This window comes from Jaculus jaculus, chromosome 16 (assembly GCF_020740685.1).
Source record: "Jaculus jaculus isolate mJacJac1 chromosome 16, mJacJac1.mat.Y.cur, whole genome shotgun sequence".
Taxonomy (NCBI): Eukaryota; Metazoa; Chordata; class Mammalia; order Rodentia; family Dipodidae; genus Jaculus; species Jaculus jaculus.
Genome location: NC_059117.1, coordinates 17,823,248 through 17,840,384, shown reverse-complemented (window position 1 = coordinate 17,840,384; position 17,137 = coordinate 17,823,248). Strand labels below are relative to the sequence as shown.

Below are 17,137 nucleotides of genomic sequence, written 5' to 3'. Positions count from 1 at the left end.
CTTGGCAGATGAGCATTACTGCTTAGAAGCTTGCCTCCTGGCTGCCACGACAGGCTGGTGGCCCGCCGTGGTACAGCTGAGTCTCGGCCAGGCTGGCAACTGAGAGAGCTGTGCCCTGTAGGCATTTCGGCACTGCAGCCAATCGCGCAGAGGTATCATTAATTCACTCCCATGCTCAGAGTGCAGCACAGCTCTCTCTCCAGTGGATAGCTACATCTTCCCTGTCTCGGGCCTGAAGCTGTGAGCAGGAGCAGCTCCCAGAGCACATGCTGACTCACGGGTTTCCATGACTTCATTATATGCTGGCCTGCTGGCACACCTGCCGTACAGGGGATGCAGACTGTCACAGGTGGGATGTCATCAAACAGAGTTTAAAAGTCAGCATCCTGGTACTTGGGAGAGATTTTAATTGCCCAGTGAGTTCAGAGAATTAATATCTGAGGAAGTGAGCCCGTAGAAACAGAAAACATCACCTCAGAAAAAATAAAACTTGTGGGTTTTTCTGTTAATCAGGTGATATGCTTTCAATGTTCATAAAACCTAACTAGTTCAAATAAAATTGTGGAGAAAAGACCCAGAGATTTAATATTAGCCAAAACAAACTTCCTAAGAAAAGCATGGGAATTAGGTACGAGTGTTTTTAAGGCACTAATTAATTTTCTTTGCCAGTTATGTACAGTTACATTGTAGCTGGCCGTGAGAGTGTTTCCGCGCCCCCCCCCCCCAGTGAACATTGGTACCCCACAGTTTATGAGGTCATGCCTCAGTATGCTCCAATTTCTTTTTTGTTTTTGTTTTTCGAGGTAGGGTCTCACTCTAGCCCAGGCTGACCTGGAATTCACTCTGTAGTCTCAGGGTGGCCTTGAACTCTTGGCAATCCTCCTGCCTCTGACACCCGAGTTCTGGAATTAAAGGCATGTGTCACCACACGTGGCACATGCTCCTATTTCTAAAGCTTAAACACGGGTATTTAACACAATCTCAGGGCAGTGATAATATATTCAACACCACATGTGGTTCCAACCCCATGGGGAATACCTGCAAAGCCACTGAGGAGCATCCCCAATGGAATGGGGTTAGAATGAGGGAAAAAAGGGTACCAACACATGATATATCCATACAAAACATCTTGTCAATAATAATAATAGTAATAAACTTAAAAAATCATTTTGCTGGGCATGGTGGTGCCTGCCTTTAATCACAGCACTCAGGAGGCAGAGGTAGGAGAATCACCATGAGTCAGAAGCTAGCCTGAGACTCCATAGTGAATTCCAGGTCAGTCTGGGTTAGACCAAGACCTGACCTTGAAAAACCAAAAAAAAAAAAGACACTAGTTTTAATTTTAAAATACTATGCTATTATTCATAAGTGCAGCAAGTTGGCATTTATTTGGATGAATTTATTGCTGTAGTATGATCCTTCTCTACATTCTTTTTCTCAGCTGAAGTACACAGTGACAGCATCATTTTACGAGATGACTTTGACTCCTACCATCAACTGGAATTAAATCCAAATATATGGTAAGTTATAAGGATATGCTGTACTTTAGACTATTTGATATAAAAAATGATGCTTCTGGAGGCAGAGGTAGGAGAATCACCATGAGTTTGAAGCCACTCTGAGACTACATAATGAATTCCAGGTCAGCCTGGACTACAGTGAGACCCTACCTCGGAAAAAAAAAAAAAAAATGATGCTGACTTTGTTTAATGTAAAACTTTTCTCTCTTAAGAAGCAGTTAGTGAAAATGCAGTTGCTCTTTAGTGCAGAGTGTCAGTGAGAACTGTTAAGCTGTGGACTAGACTCACTGTAGAATGTACACATTTTATCCTTGAATGTCATCATGTGGTATTCATTCCTGCTTTTGTTTATTTTTACCACCTTAACAAATATGTAGTAGGAATTATTTAAATATGAAATTCGAAAAGGATAAGGTTCTTCAATGTAGCTAATTGTTCAGTAGGGGAGATCTGGGAACACATTTTCAAAAGCATGGGATGTAAGGGAGAAATTAGTAAATGTCATGGGGGGATACAAATAAAATACTGTGCAATTCCAACAGATGCCTCTGGTGGAAGTTTCTTGGGAGAAGTAGCCATTGGAGTGAGAGCTGAAGATGACATATAGATGGCGTTTTGAGGCTTCAGTAGCAGATGAGGAACCTTTATGTCTTCTCTAGAAAGAAATATGGGTCTAGATAGTGTAAAAATAGAACAGAATATTACTAGACCAGACAGACCTAAAGTCTCTCTCTCCCTACCTAAAGTCTCTCTCTCCCTCCCCACCTCTCTCTCTCCATATATATATATACATATATATATACATATATATATGGAGAGAGAGAGAGAGAGAGAGAGAGAGAGAGAGAGAGAGAGAGAGAGAGAGCCTATCATCAGAACACATCTTCTGTCTGAATATGTCCTAAATATAAATCACTTTAAATAAATGGAGATCTATATAAAGAAAAGGCAACGAAGTTTTTTAAAAAATCTCTGATTCTCTTGATATTTATCCATTTTACATTCCACTAATACAGATACTATCAAATGATTTGTTTCTTTCAAGGAAAGCTCACTTCTGCCAATGTCTTCAATGAGTTTTCTTGACAGATATAAAATGTGACTTCTATGTGGTTCAAATTCTGTTATTTTTTTCAAATCAATAAAACAGATCGATTTTGCTTCAGCCATTTTCATGACTGATCTCATAACCTCTTTCTTGGTCAGGATTATGGATTTTATGTCCCTTTTACTTAAGATATGGTTTTTCTTACACTTCAGCTGTCCACCCGCCCATTGCTGTTTTTCTTTCTTTCTTTCTTTCTTTTTTAGCCTTACAAACTGTGTATTCTTACCAAACAGGCATCAGAGCAATTTTACTTCATCCTTTATCGCACATAATCTCACTAATTCTGCCATGTTAATGTTTTTAACTATGACATGCTCATCATTTGAGAGATGGCTTTGTTAAACGAAAGGTGGCCAAGGCTGTGAGATGAGGCCAGTCCAGTTTGACTTGGAACAAGAAGCTTCCTAACTGGGCACACTGAGAAGCAACAAAAGCTGCTTCCCTGCTCTGATCTCCATTGTCTTGTAGTAAAGCTGGGTCAGACACCTCCTCGCAGCCTTGTTTGAGGAGTTGGATGAGTGTGAAAGGTCTGGTATCAGGTCTGGGGCATGACAGGTACTCTGTATTACTTCTCTTTCTCCCTTCTTCTCATTTTCTTTCCTGTCTTACTCAATACCTCTATTTCTCCCTTTCTCTCCTTCTAGTTTTTCTTTCCTTATTTCTTCTACCATCTATGACCTTCTTCCTCTTTCCTTCCTCCCTCAATCCTGTCCTTTCCCCTGTGACATTCCTTGTGCAATGGATGTTTTTCTCTTCTAAACAAAGACATGGTATTTTAAAGAAGTAATTATGACTAAAGCTGCCTTTGTTCATGTAACTAAGTCCCCAATCTTCCTTTATCATTATTGCATGAAAAACAACATCAAATTAAGGATACCTATATTACACAACCTCTGTGACACATGGCAAGAAATTAGCATCATGAAAGCACAGAGGAGAGGCGGGTATAAAGAAAGAATTAGATGTCTGGAACTCCTTAAAAATAAGCATAAATGCCATAAAGTCAAATATAGACACCAGGAAAATCAGATTTTCCAGTTTTATATTTTTAATTACATGTCAAAGCCCCTTTGCTTTGGAAACTTACAGGCAGTTTTCATTCTCCTGAAGTATTTTTATGGTATACATTTTGCCATAAATTTGTCCTTCATAATACTGTCTTTGATTCTTTTTATACACAGAAGAATTAGGACCCCTGTGATCAAGTGGCATCATGGATACAGGAATCCTGGCTGCCGACTCTGTCTGTAGGCCTCTGCCACACACCATCAGAGAGAAACAGTGTGTTGGGTGTGGCACATCGAGACAAATTTCCACCACTAAATAATCTACTACAAATGAAAGAAAGATGTGTGTATTTCTCCCATGGGGTTATAGAAACTTCATGTGCATTATTCAATTTGTAATTTCTATGGATAACCAAAAGGAGAAATTGAGAAATTAACTTTGTATCTGTCTAGTTTTAGATACAAAAGTTAGTTTTAAAGTTCAAGCACGCATTCACTTTCATTAACTTCATCTCATAGAGTCAACTTCTTACCATATGTTTTGTGCAGTTTTTTAAATACAAGTTTGTTGTCCCATGTACAAATAACTACATATGCATAAAACACAAAACCATAAAATTATATTACTAACATTATGAATAAAATTAATAACTGAGTTACTTTGCTACATAATGGCAGTTTAAATAGAGATAAGAAACTATTAAAAATATTTTATTCATTTATTTATTTATTTATTTGCAAAAGAAAGAGAGAGAGCACATGAACCAGGGCCTGTAGCCCTGCAAATGAACTTCAGATGGACACACCACTTTGTGCATGTTGCTTTACATGGGTATTGGGGAATCAAACCCAGGTCGTTAGGCATTGCAGGCAAGTGCCTTAACCACTGAGCAATTCCTCCAGCCCAGAAACTTTTTGTACATTAGCACAATACAGATATGCTGCCTACCATGCAGTCTGAATATTTGAATTGATTCAAAAGTTAATCGTTTACTTGGTGCAAAGGTCAATCAAGATAAGAATAAAAATAATAATAAGGGTTTTACTGCATATTAGACCTATATTATTTTTCCTGAGAGCTGCCAACTGTGGTAACAGTTGGTTTGAGTTCTTCCAGAAAGTGCCTATGCATACACAGTGAATTTATGAATTTTGTTCACAAACTTAAATATCAGGAAAGCAAAACTTCCTTTGTTCTTCTATAGCCCAACTTAATTTCATTTCTATTATCACCCTTTCTATCAAGTTGGTGATAACTTAGTTTAAGTCAGCTCTGGTTGGCTTCCTCCTGTTTCTAGGTTTTTATTTTTTTTTAATTTTTTTTTGTTGTTTATTTATTTGAGAGTGACAGGGAGAGAAAGAGTGAGAGAGAGAGAGAATGGGCGCGCCAGGGCTTCCAGCCACTGCAAATGAACTCCAGATGCCTGCGCCCCCTTGTGCATCTGGCTAACGTGGGTCCTGGGGAACCGAGCCTCGAACCGGGGTCTTAGGCTTCACAGGCAAGCACTTAACTGCTAAGCCATCTCTCCAGCCCCTGTTTCTAGGTTTTAACTTAGTTTCGGGGGTCACATTAGTGTGACAGCAGGCAGTTAGGGAACATCTCTGGCTCCCCGACTTTTGCAGATGCCCGATATACTGATCCTCCGTTCACTCTTGGTGACCATCCTCACAGTCAGAGAGCCTTTGTCTCTGTTCTAACCTCTCCTCTTGGGCAATTGCTGTTTCAAGTGCTGCTTGAGGGTTTGCAGACCGCGTTGTGCCCCTGCACCTGGGCCTCTCTGTGATACTGTCTTAGACTATGTGGATATGCAGTTGTAGCTTCCTTCCACTCTTGGCTCCATGGATTTCTTTGGAGCTTTACTATTGTAAGGGCTCTCTGTGTCTTCACTCTCCTATTGCCTTGGTTGGTTGAGCAGTGAAGAGTAAAGTAACATGAAGAGAGCGAGTAGACAAATACAGTAGTGCTGGGTCTTGAGAAGAAGGACTTCACTTCTGTACTCTCTCTCATTGAGTCATTGTTGCTGCTGACAATTCCCCACCAGCAAACGTGCTCAACTGTGACAGCTGTGCTTCTCCGACAGAGGGGTCCATAGAGCCCTATCCATGCAGCACCAGCCCTTCAGAACCCCTCCCCCCAAAAAATAGGGATAAATTCCCTACAGCTAAGTTGAGAAGAAGTCTTAGAACCACTTGTATGAAGGACCTGCGCTCAGGGGTGGAGCACGTGTGTAGCGTACCTGAGACTTTGGATTTGGTTCCTAGCATGTCAAGAAATCACAAATATACTTCATCTTCCTGACGTGTTGCTTAAGCAACTACTGCTTGCACATTCAACAACACTTTTGGAGTCCCTTTTGGGGAATTAAACTGTTTTAGCACCATCACCTTTATGGGGCAGTCATTGCATTTTAGATCTTGAGAGGGTGTGTGTGTGTGTGTGTGTGTGTGTGTGTGTGTGTTTTACACTGATGTTCGTGTTAGTAAAAACTTGAGACCTGAGCTGGAGAGATAGCTTAGAGATTAAGGCACTTGTCTGTGAAGTCTAAGGACCTGGGTTCAATTCCCCAGTCCCCATGTAAGCCACTTGCACAAAATGGCACATGCATCTAGAGTTCATTTGCAGTGGCTGCAGGCCTTGGCTCACCTATTCTCTTTCTCTCTCTCTTTCCCTCTTTCTCTCTCTAATAAATAAGATATTCTTTAAAAATCTTGAGATCTATGTATTGTAGTGTGTATAAATTTATTTATCTTAATGAAGATGTCAGCAATAATAGGAAAGCAAGGGGGATAGTGGATATTGTTGATTTGTAATGAAAGAGGGAGAGGCAAGGGAAGAAGGGGAAAGAAAGAGGAGAGAGAGAGAAGAAAGGGGAGGCGCTAAAATGTAAGTGCATGCTTGAAAATGATTAGGTTGTGTTGGAAGTGCCTTTACCCCCAGGCAATTGCAAAGTCAAGGAGGACTCTCTGTTTTGCTTAAGTTATCCCTTTAATGCTTGTTTTCTGAAGATTACAGAAGGCATCCAGAGTTATAATATCTCTGGTGCTCTAGTGGGAAGCACGGGGCTATTAAAGAACGCAATGATAGATGGTAACAGATGTTTCCCCTCCAGCGCAATGATAGAACAATAATAATAGCAAACGTGTCCTGTTCAGCCGAGATTGGGAACGGTAGCTGCTCTGCAGGAGACTCTCAGCTGAGTGAGTTGTCATATCGCTGCGCATGTGAGGCATCTAGAAAGAAGAATGATATAAAGTTGCCTCCGACGTATGGAACGAGAAAACTTCCGCTAGTTGGTTCTGACGCAGACAACCCCACAATTTACAGCTGAAATCTCATCGACTGAGCTGCATCTGGCAGTCCCTGGAAAATACCAATTTGGGAGCAATTAATATGAAATAGAGTAAAGAAGGATGGTTTGGGCTTATTAAATTTCTTTTCCTTTGGGGAAAATGATTGTGAACAAAGGACATAAAAATACCAAAGCTTTGGGATTGGATGAGTCAGTCTAGCTTGAAGCTTTATCTCATGGTCACTTAGACAATAAGGAAAAAAAGCCAGGCACACGGTATAACCACCTTCTAGTTCAACTTGGATGTTGGAATCCCTTTCCTCCTCATAAATAACAAAAGCAAAGGGGACCCCCTCATTCAGCAACCAAGTGTGAGAACAACATTGTAAGTGGGGTTCCAAGTAAAACCAATGAAAGAAATTGGGCAAACATTTTTATTCAGTTTTTCTGAACAAAATTTGGCCTGTAACCAGAAATCCCATGGGCAGAAAATCTGGAAGCTAGTACTGGTGATGGGGGGGTGGGGCACAACAGCACCCCCAACAGGAATTCCACGTAGAAAAAGGAGAACAAGGAAACACAAGAGATTGCTGTGAAAAGCAAAGTGTCTTCTCTGATGACACATCCTCGTCAGAACCTTTAATCTATCATGGTAGTTTAGGATTTTGCAACTACAGTCTATAATTTGATGTTTGGAGCTTCATAGTGCAGTGTTTTGATCATATATGAATCTTTGTGTTTTCTCTTACCTCTCCCTTTTGATTTCTTCACTTCTTCCTAATATATTTCAGTCTTTATTTTATTTATACATTTTTTCTTATTACAAAACTCCCTTCAAACTTTCTTCTCTTGCTATGTTCTCCTTCTTCATATATATATATAAAACTCTAATGTAATTGCCCTGGAGAAAGTCTCTATCTACAATAGAAAGGTTAACCAGGAGGTGTCCTGTTAATGAAATAAGGTATGAATATGGAGGTTTATTATTTCCTTCTTTATTCTGTATTCTAGATGTCAGAAACAAGAGATCACTCCATGAAATTAAATGTCAAGTACATTTGAAGCAAGTGAGAAAATATTTCTTCAAGCAGCATGTTGTAGAATTCACCATAGTAGGAGATTAGAATATTGTGTGCAGTAGTAGGATATTAGAGGAGTTATTTTTAACCTATTTGTCAGTACCTGTGAACGAAGAAGAGATCAAACTTTTAAACTCCCCAGTGAAATCAGAAGAGTTCTCTTACCTTCCAAACTGAGAAGTAATAAGAAAAAATGAACTATAAATGGAGTTTGTCATTTTCACGACTAAGACACGTGCTAACTCCTTAGGAAAAAAAAAAGGTATGGCATAGTTGAAGGTGATTTCATTGTCAACCTTACAGAGTGAACTTGGCTTGTTATTTTTCTAATAGTCCACATTCACAAAGAGAATTGGATGTTTTTGAAATTTTAATTTTTTTAAACTTTAACTCTAAAAAAAAGCACATAAATTGCTTACAAGTAAATGGCATGCCCACTTTAAAAAAAAATTATTTAAAGAGAAAAAAAAAAGATACAAAGAGGGAGAGAGGGAGAATGGATGTACCAGGGCCTCTAGCCACTGCAAACAAACTCCAGATGCATGCACCCCTTGTGGATCTGGCTTACGTGGGTACTGGAGAATCAAACCTGAGTCCTTTGGCTTTGCAAGCAGGTGCCTTAACCACTAAGCATTCTCTACACCCCCCTATTAAAATAAAAAACATATTCTACAATATAGTCAATGCAAGGCATAATGCCATACACCTACAATCCCAGCATTTGGGCTATCTTGTCAAGGCAAGGTGGCAAGACCTTGCCTCAATAAAACAAAATTTAAAAATAGATATATCATGGACTGGTGAGATGGCTCAGGGGTTAAGGGACTTACCTGCAACACCTGACGGCCTGAGTTTGATTCCCAGTACCCATCTAAAGCCAGATGCACACAGTGGTTCATGCATCTGGAGTTCATTCATATCAGCTGGAGGCCCTAACATGCCCATTCGCATTCTCTCTGTCTCCTTTCTATCTCTCTGTTTGCAAATAAATAAATAAATACCAAATATTGAGTAGATTGGTTGTGAAAGCATGAACAAAATGGTTCAGGAAGCACTGGTGTGTCTAAAATCAACTGATTGCCCAGTAACAGATGGCCAGCAGCATCTCATTTACTCTGGTGGATCCGCAGTCCCTGATCTGGCCTTGGGATCTGCAAAATCACACATGAGATCTTGTTAACACACAGTGTGATCTATACTTGGAGGCAGAGACAGATTATTTTGGGATCAAGTAGTTACAAGAAAAGATCTTTTTTTCCCATTTTTAAAGAACTCTTTAAGGACAGGACAATGTTAAAATGATTTTAACATCTCTGTTGAGAAATGCCAGTGAATAGACAAATCTGCCTCATAGAATGCCAGACTGCTTCTTATGAGATTGAATGTAAGACTGATCCACTCAGAGGTAATAAATTCTGGATGGATAATACGATGCCCTAAGTCTTAGGGACCAATGACATGTATCGCAAATGAGAATCTGATGATAACTGATTGTCAGTTTCCAGGTGATTAACTTGTTTCAATAGAGTGCCTGACTAAAGGCTGAGTGATTTCACTCAGCCCTGAAAAGAGGAATAGTCATGTTGTTAGACTACTCTTGAGAAAATAATATTTCAATTATTTATTTATTGTTATCAGGATGATGTCACTACCAACTATTCATACATTTCCTTTGTACAAAAGAGCTCAATTTTCTCATTAATTCTCTCCATTTCCAGTGTCCCGGAAGCCCTTCTAGTCCCACAGTAAGGGAGATGGGTCTCAGTCTCAAAGCACTCTTCACTCCAGGTTCTTCTGGACCCACTGAACTATAGGCCTAATTGTATCTTTGGATGTGTACTATTTACTTGCATCATATAAAATTGTGTGTTCAAAGACAAAAACAGTCACCTAAATAATACTTTTTTAAAAAGGAAAAATAACACCAAAGTCATAAGCTTAAAAACAGTCATGGAGTTGGTTACAATAAAAGCAAAACTATGTTCATCCCATGTCTTTTATATTTTGTTTGTTATTTGTCCCTAGTTTTTTTGGTCAGCAAAGAACAGCCTTTATACTATTGGTTCTCTTATGGTTTTGATGAAGGAAGGAAAGGAAAAGAGGAAGGGAAAGACAGAGGGAGGGAAGAAGTGAAGCAGACAGGAAGGAAAGAAGGAAGGAAGGAAAGAAAAAAAGTACACTGGCCGGGCGTGGTGGCGCACGCCTTTAATCCCAGCACTCGGGAGGCAGAGGTAGGAGGATCGCTGTGAGTTCGAGGCCACCCTGAGACTACATAGTGAATTCCAGGTCAGCCTGGGCTAGAGTGAAACCCTACCTTGAAAAACCAAAAAAAAAAAAAAAAAAAAAGAAGGTACACTGGATAGATTTGATAAGTTGAGCAGCTAAGAGTATATAGTAGCCAAAGATGTATTGAATTTAGTCTATATATATATATATCCTGTGAATTCACACAAAGTTCTTTATGAAAACTATTTAATTTCATTTATGAAATTTTATTAGTGAAACAAAATCCTTTATAAATGAAAAATAATTTTAAGACTAGTCAGGTTTTCAAATAATTTTCAGCAATAAAATACATTATTTGAAATACTTATTCTTTTTATAGAACTGGAATTCTTTTACTGGCTGTATTAATGGTAGAGTTGGACTGTTATGCAAGGAGTCAGGAAACCTGAATTTAACCCTGCTTTATCATTTGTAAAATGAGGGGGTAATGAGATGCAGTGATATTACAGGCCCCTTTAACCCGATGATCTGTGAACTCCAGTAATAGGTAAGGCTTGTGAAATCTAAGCATGTAATAAATAGATAGGTTCAAAGAGAGTTCAATAAAATCAGGTTTCATATCGTCTGAAAATCACAAGCATTTCCTTGAAAATCTCCTTTAATCATATTGTTTATGACATAATATATTGGATGTAAGTAATTCATATAATGTGCCATATTTGTCAGATTCTTGTGTTCTGTTTTTTGTGGGTTTTTTTCCCTTTCTTATTGGGAAGTAAGAAAAAGGAGAATCAGTCCCTCAGATTAGGGAAACACAATATTTGGTATTTTTGTCATTATGTAAAAAAGCAATTCATTTCTAATCCTTAGCCTGGGAGGTCACATTCCTTTTTAAATTGAAAAACAAAAGTCTGTTTAACTGGAATTATGTAGCTTCCTCCTTCCCACACATCTGGATGAATATGTTGCCTAACTTTACAAAGCCCATCATTTTCCTCAGAATGAGTTCAGTGGAAGAAATCTAGCTATAAGGCCATAGATTTAAATGTCACAACAAATAGCACTCCCCCCCACACCCACCCTGCTCTATGAGCCTAAAGAAAATTGGGCTACTTACATCATCCAAAAAATTTAACCTCAGTTTCTGGGAACTTGTAGAATTAGTCCATAAAGGAAGAGTCAACTTCATATCAGAGATTTGGGATGCCTGAATGCTCCTCAGGACCTCATCTCTTACTTACATCCCTCTCTCTCTCCCATATTACCTAAAAATAGATATATTTGATTTCATCTACATCCTAGACCTTCATGTCACTCAGTTCCATGAGTTTCTAAATGTTTGGATTTTTATCTCTAGTTGTCCAGAGAGCTGTCAGTTTCCAGGTCCTGTAATTCTTTAGAGTTACGCTGTGCAATGTGGTGGGGCCCAGTCATACAAGATTGTTGAGCACTTGAAATGGAGATACACTATAAGATCCACCCCACAGTTTGAAGGCCTACCACGGAAAAAGAATATAGAGATGGCATTAATAATTTTTATGTGAATTACATATGAAAATAAGATGTGAATATATTATGTTAATGAAATGTTTTAAAAATTAATTCATCTATATCTTTCATTGTGAGAGGACTTCCTTTTTTTTTTTTTCTTTTCTTTTGGATTTTGTTGTTGTTTCGCAGTGTTGGGGATTGAAACTAGGGATTTGAGTTTGCCAGTTAAATGCTCTACAACATAGCTACATCCCCAATGCTTTTTCTTTAATTTGTAATGTAGCCATTAGAAAATAGAAAATTATCAGAGACAGCATGCTGTCCCTGATAATCAGCACCAGGGTGTAGGAGACAGACCCTGAGGATGCTCAGCACCTACCAAAATAGAGATCCAGAGTCTTCTAAGAGCGCATCACTGAAGTAGACTTAAAACTCACACACGGCTCAGGGAATTTTGCGGACGACAGAGTGGAAAGATTGTAAGAACCACAGGTTGAGACATCATGCCCAGACTAAAATAACTGAGTGCTGCTCCCAAACACAAACTACAGCTCCATGGGGGAATATCTACAACCCTACTGAGGAGAGTCCCCAATAGAATGGGAGCAGAGGTGAGGGAAAACAGGGTACCAACACATCATGTATCCATATGAAACGTCTTGTTAATAATAATAATAAACATTTAAGCCGGGTGTGGTGGCGCACGCCTTTAATCCCAGCACACGGGAGGCAGAGGTAGGAGGATTGCCATGAGTTCAAGGCCACCCTGAGATGACAGAGTTAATTCCAGGTCAGCCTGGACCAGAGTGAGACCCTACCTCGACAAACAAAAAAAAAAAGAAAACATGTAAAAGAGACAGTAAAATGATTGGTTCACCAAGCTATATTTGAACAGAATGATATCTTTGGTTTATGATCATTTCATCCCTTCTGGATATAAATCAGGCAGCCAGCTCAGGGGTCAGCCTGCCCCTGCTTCTCCAGAACTAGAAGGACAGTGTGCACTAACACTCCCCGAATCTTTGCATTGGTTCTGGCCTCGAGTCTTCATGCTTGCAACAGGCAGGCTCTTTACTGATTGAGTGATCGTCTAGTTCCTTGCTTCATTGATCTTTGCATTGTGATTTTAATTTCCATTTTATTATTTTCTGCCATAATATTTTTTATTTATTCGCATTTAATTTTTTGATTTGAATTTTTCTTGTGTTTCTAAGACTGTGTTACTTTTTAGGCATTTTATTGGAGATTTCAGTGACCTTTTTGGTGGGCTTTGACAGATATAAATTTCTTAGAACCACTTTAATTTTATCATACAAATTTGGTGTTTTGCATTTCTTTTTTTTTTTGGTTGTTCAAGGTAGGGTCACACCTTAGCTCAGGCTGACCTGGAATTCACTATGTTGTCTCAGGGTGGCCTCAAACTCATGGCGATCCTTCTACCTCTGCCTCCCGAGTGCTGGGATCAAAGGTATGGACCACCATGCCCAGCCCCTTGCATTTCTATTTTTGATTGAATGCACTAATGTTTTAAATTCCTCTCTTCATTTCTTCAACTAGCCACTGATTATTCTGTAGTATATCCTGTGGTTGTTGGGTAAAATGTTCCTTAGATATTTATTAAGGCCATTTTGTCTATTGTGTCACATTATTCTGATGTTTCTCTGTAGTTTTGGGGAGGGGCTGTGAATGACCCTTTTGGTGGGAAGTGTGAGGTATTGAATTTACCCACCACCATTGTGTTGTGGTTGATCTGTGTAGGAATCTATTCACTTCTATATTATCTATGTTTCGGCATAAAATTGTTCACTGTAATATCTTCTACATGTGATCTGCTATAGCATCCTGTTTGTTGTTATAAGTTACATGTTTTTAGTCAGTCTGGATATATTTTATCCATTTTGATTATCTTTCCAAATAACTACACTGATATAACAGTTCATCTTGAGCTCATAATTTCTGTTTATTCTGTGCCCCATCACATATTCACCTCACTTCCTTTAGTAACTCCTATTTTTCTTTCACTTTCCCAAGAAATGTTCTTTTACTTTCCCAATTTGGAGACGCGCTACCTCTCCAATCGGTGATTTATTTTTATTTTTTCGAGGTAGGGTTTCACTCTAGCCCAAACTGAGCTGGAATTCACTATGTAGTCTCAGGGTGGTCTTGAACTCACAGCAATCCTCTACCTCTTCCTCCCGAGTGCTAGGATTATAGGCGTGCACCACCACACCTGGCTACGTCCTTGTTTTAAGCACTCTGGAACAATGTCATGAGTCTTGGATTTAATAATCCCTTAGCCTAAATTGCAACTCTTCGATGTTTCAGCTGTGTATCTTGAGCAAATTGCTTTTCCACTTTTAAGGTCATTATTCATATTAGTAAAACGAAGACCACAACCTCTTTCCTCTGAGAGGCTCAGAAGTTTAAATGGACATTAGGGCATTTGACACGTAAGAGAAGGCAAGAAGCAGCCACTGTTGCATGAATGCCTTCTGTTAGAACTGCTGGCTTACGCCTCTGCCTTTCTATGTGGAAACTGCTAGAAAAAAATGATGGTGTTATACACTAAAGGTTGGCGTAGTGCCTATAAACCCTTAACGTAAATCTGTTAAACAGAAAAAATGAATTAATGAATGATGAACGAACAAATAACACCCCTGACAGCTAAGAAAGGGTTAGATTGGACCACCTACAGGGATGAGCATTCAGGGTAAATTAAAATAAATTATGTTGACAAATCCAGTCAGACTGTGAGAAATTCAAGCAAAGGCCATTTAAAAGACTTCGGCAGGAAGCTGACAGATTTGTCCCCATCAATCCTTGGTGGAGTCATTGTTCCTTTTAGTAGCCACCCAGTGAATAATGCATGGTACTTACAAATCTTTAAGTTTCAGCAGAGCACCATGCCTTTTTTTAGTATTTTTACTTTAAAGTTCTGGATCTATAAAGCACAATGACTAACAGAAAGGTCTAGAAGGGTTGTTGAACCACATGAAGAGCTGAACTCTACTGTTTGCTTTTCTCTTGTGTTTTATTTTATTCGCCCCCATGTTATTCCACAAAGTAGAAATGATTCTCCAAACACACCTCTCATCTTTCATTTTTACCGGTTCTGTACTCACAAGCTGTAGGCTAGCTACATAAGTATCACCTTTAAACACGACACATATATCCAGATTCCAGCTGAATCCTGCTTAATCAAGCACTTGAAAGGAGGACATCTGTAATGCCCGCTCTGTACACACACACTTGTTTAAGTGTCCCTGGAAGCTGAAGGTAGATAACCATTATGATGTTTGAACAGTCTCATCTTTTAAATTTTTTTTTTGTTTATTTTTATTTATTTATTTGAGAGGAACAGACAGAGAGAGAAAGAGGCAGATAGAAAGAATGGGCACACCAAGGCCTCCAGCCACTGCGAATGAACTCTAGACGCTTGCGCCCCCTTGTGCATCTGGCTAATGTGGGTCCTGGGGAACGAGCCTCAAACTGGGGTCCTCAGGCTTCACAGGCAAGCACTTAACCGCTAAGCCATCTCTCCAGCCCAAGTCTCTTCTTTTAAAAAAAAAAAAAAAATTTATTTATTTGCGAGAGAAAGAGGGAGAATAGGCGTGCCAGGGCCTCCAGCCACTGCACATGAACTCCACATGGATGTGCCACTTTATGTAGCTGGCTTACGTGGTTCCTTATGGGAATCAAACCTGAGTCCTCAGGCTTTGCAGGCAAGCGCCTTAACTGCTAAGCCATCTCCCCAGCCCCATTGTTTTCTTTTAATTTTCTTTGTCAAGGTTGAACTATCTCTCAAACCATTTCACAATGACTTAAAGATCAAATAATCACCTATCACTAATGTAAAAAAGCCATTATTTTTCTAGTACTGAAAATAAATCCCACCACTTTTCTTCAGTATCTTGGTACCTCTTTCTTAATCACAGTCAGTATAAAGAATTAGAAAGCTAGTAGTAAAAAGTTTATATAACAGCTGGAGAGATGGCTTAGTGGTTCAGGTGTTTGCCTGTATAGCCAAAGGACCCAAGTTCGATTACCCAGTACCCATAAAAAGCCAGATGTACAAAGTGTTGCATGTTTCTGGAATTCATTTGCAGTGGCTAGAGGCCCTGGTGTGCTTGTTCTAGCCACTGCAAATGAATTCCAGACACATGAGTTTGAGGCCACCCTGAGACTTCATAGTGAATTACAGGTCAGCCTGAGCTGGAGACCCTACCTTGAGAAAACCAAAAAAAAAAAAACCACATTTTTTTTTAAGACACCTGGCATTGTTGATCTTCTTGTGTAGGGACACAGCTGAAACGATTAAAATAATGGTAATCATTTATTTTACATGGTAAAAATGTATAGGGAATACTTATATCTGTTTGCCACGTTGGTACTTCCTTCGCTTCTTCCTCTCAGCTTTATGGCCTACATTATGTCTGTCCGTGCTCTGTCTTCTCACTCAATGGGAGTTACTACTTTCTCTGTCTCTCTGAGATCAGCAGAAAGGAATAAATACGGTGACCTCCCAAGTAAATGGCATAGTGCTCTTTCCACTGAGTTTGTCATCTGAAGTGTGAAGGTCTTTGAAAACATTCTTTCTGCATGAGGCATACCTCTCATGTGGTATGAAGATCAGAAAGGGGCAATACAGATCTGTTTTTCTACATGCTGCATTGTAGTGCTTGTGAGCTGAAATTAAGAGTATCATAAACAGGGCTGGAGAGATGGCTTAGCGGTTAAGCGCTCGCCTGTGAAGCCTAAGGACCCCGGTTCGAGGCTCGGTTCCCCAGGTCCCACGTTAGCCAGATGCACAAGGGGGCGCACGCGTCTGGAGTTCGTTTGCAGAGGCTGGAAGCCCTGGCGCGCCCATTCTCTCTCTCTCTCCCTCTATCTGTCTTTCTCTCTGTCTCTGTCGCTCTCAAATAAATAAATAAAATATTTTTAAAAAATTTAAAAAAAAAGAGTATCATAAACATTGGTGACAATAGGCAAAGTCAAATCCAAAGTAGGCACACCATCAGCATCTACTAGATAGTTGCACATGATATTTATCTTGAGATCTTATTTTTTATTAACTACCCCATTATACAGTAATTGCATCATATGCTTAAATTATTTTCAGGGTTAACATAACTCAGTATATAGCATTTGCTTGAAGTAAAACATGAATATATTTAGTAACATGTAGGTTAAATATTTCATTTGATTCCATTATTTGTAGCATAGTGAAATGTAATTGTGTACATTTATTTGAGGCAATTATCTTAAACATTGACACCGATCATAATACAAAGTATTTAAAACCTGTGAAATATCATTTGATTTGAGAGATACAATTTTTAATGAATTATGTAAGCAGATGTTACCTTTTAGTATGTAAAAGCAATATTGGATTGGGCTTATTGGATCTCATGTATGT

At 39.2% G+C, this 17,137-nt stretch overlaps 1 protein-coding gene across 2 annotated transcripts in view; it reads left to right on the top strand.

Annotated features, from left to right (window-relative positions):
* Reln (reelin) overlaps positions 1 to 17,137 on the top strand; it is a 498,095-nt gene that overhangs the window by 210,883 nt on the left and 270,075 nt on the right. For both annotated transcript variants that reach the window (XM_045135772.1, XM_004652888.2), the window contains exon 6: positions 1,442 to 1,520. In XM_045135772.1, coding sequence (XP_044991707.1) covers positions 1,442 to 1,520 — 79 coding nt within the window. The remainder of the gene's footprint in view (positions 1 to 1,441; positions 1,521 to 17,137) is intronic.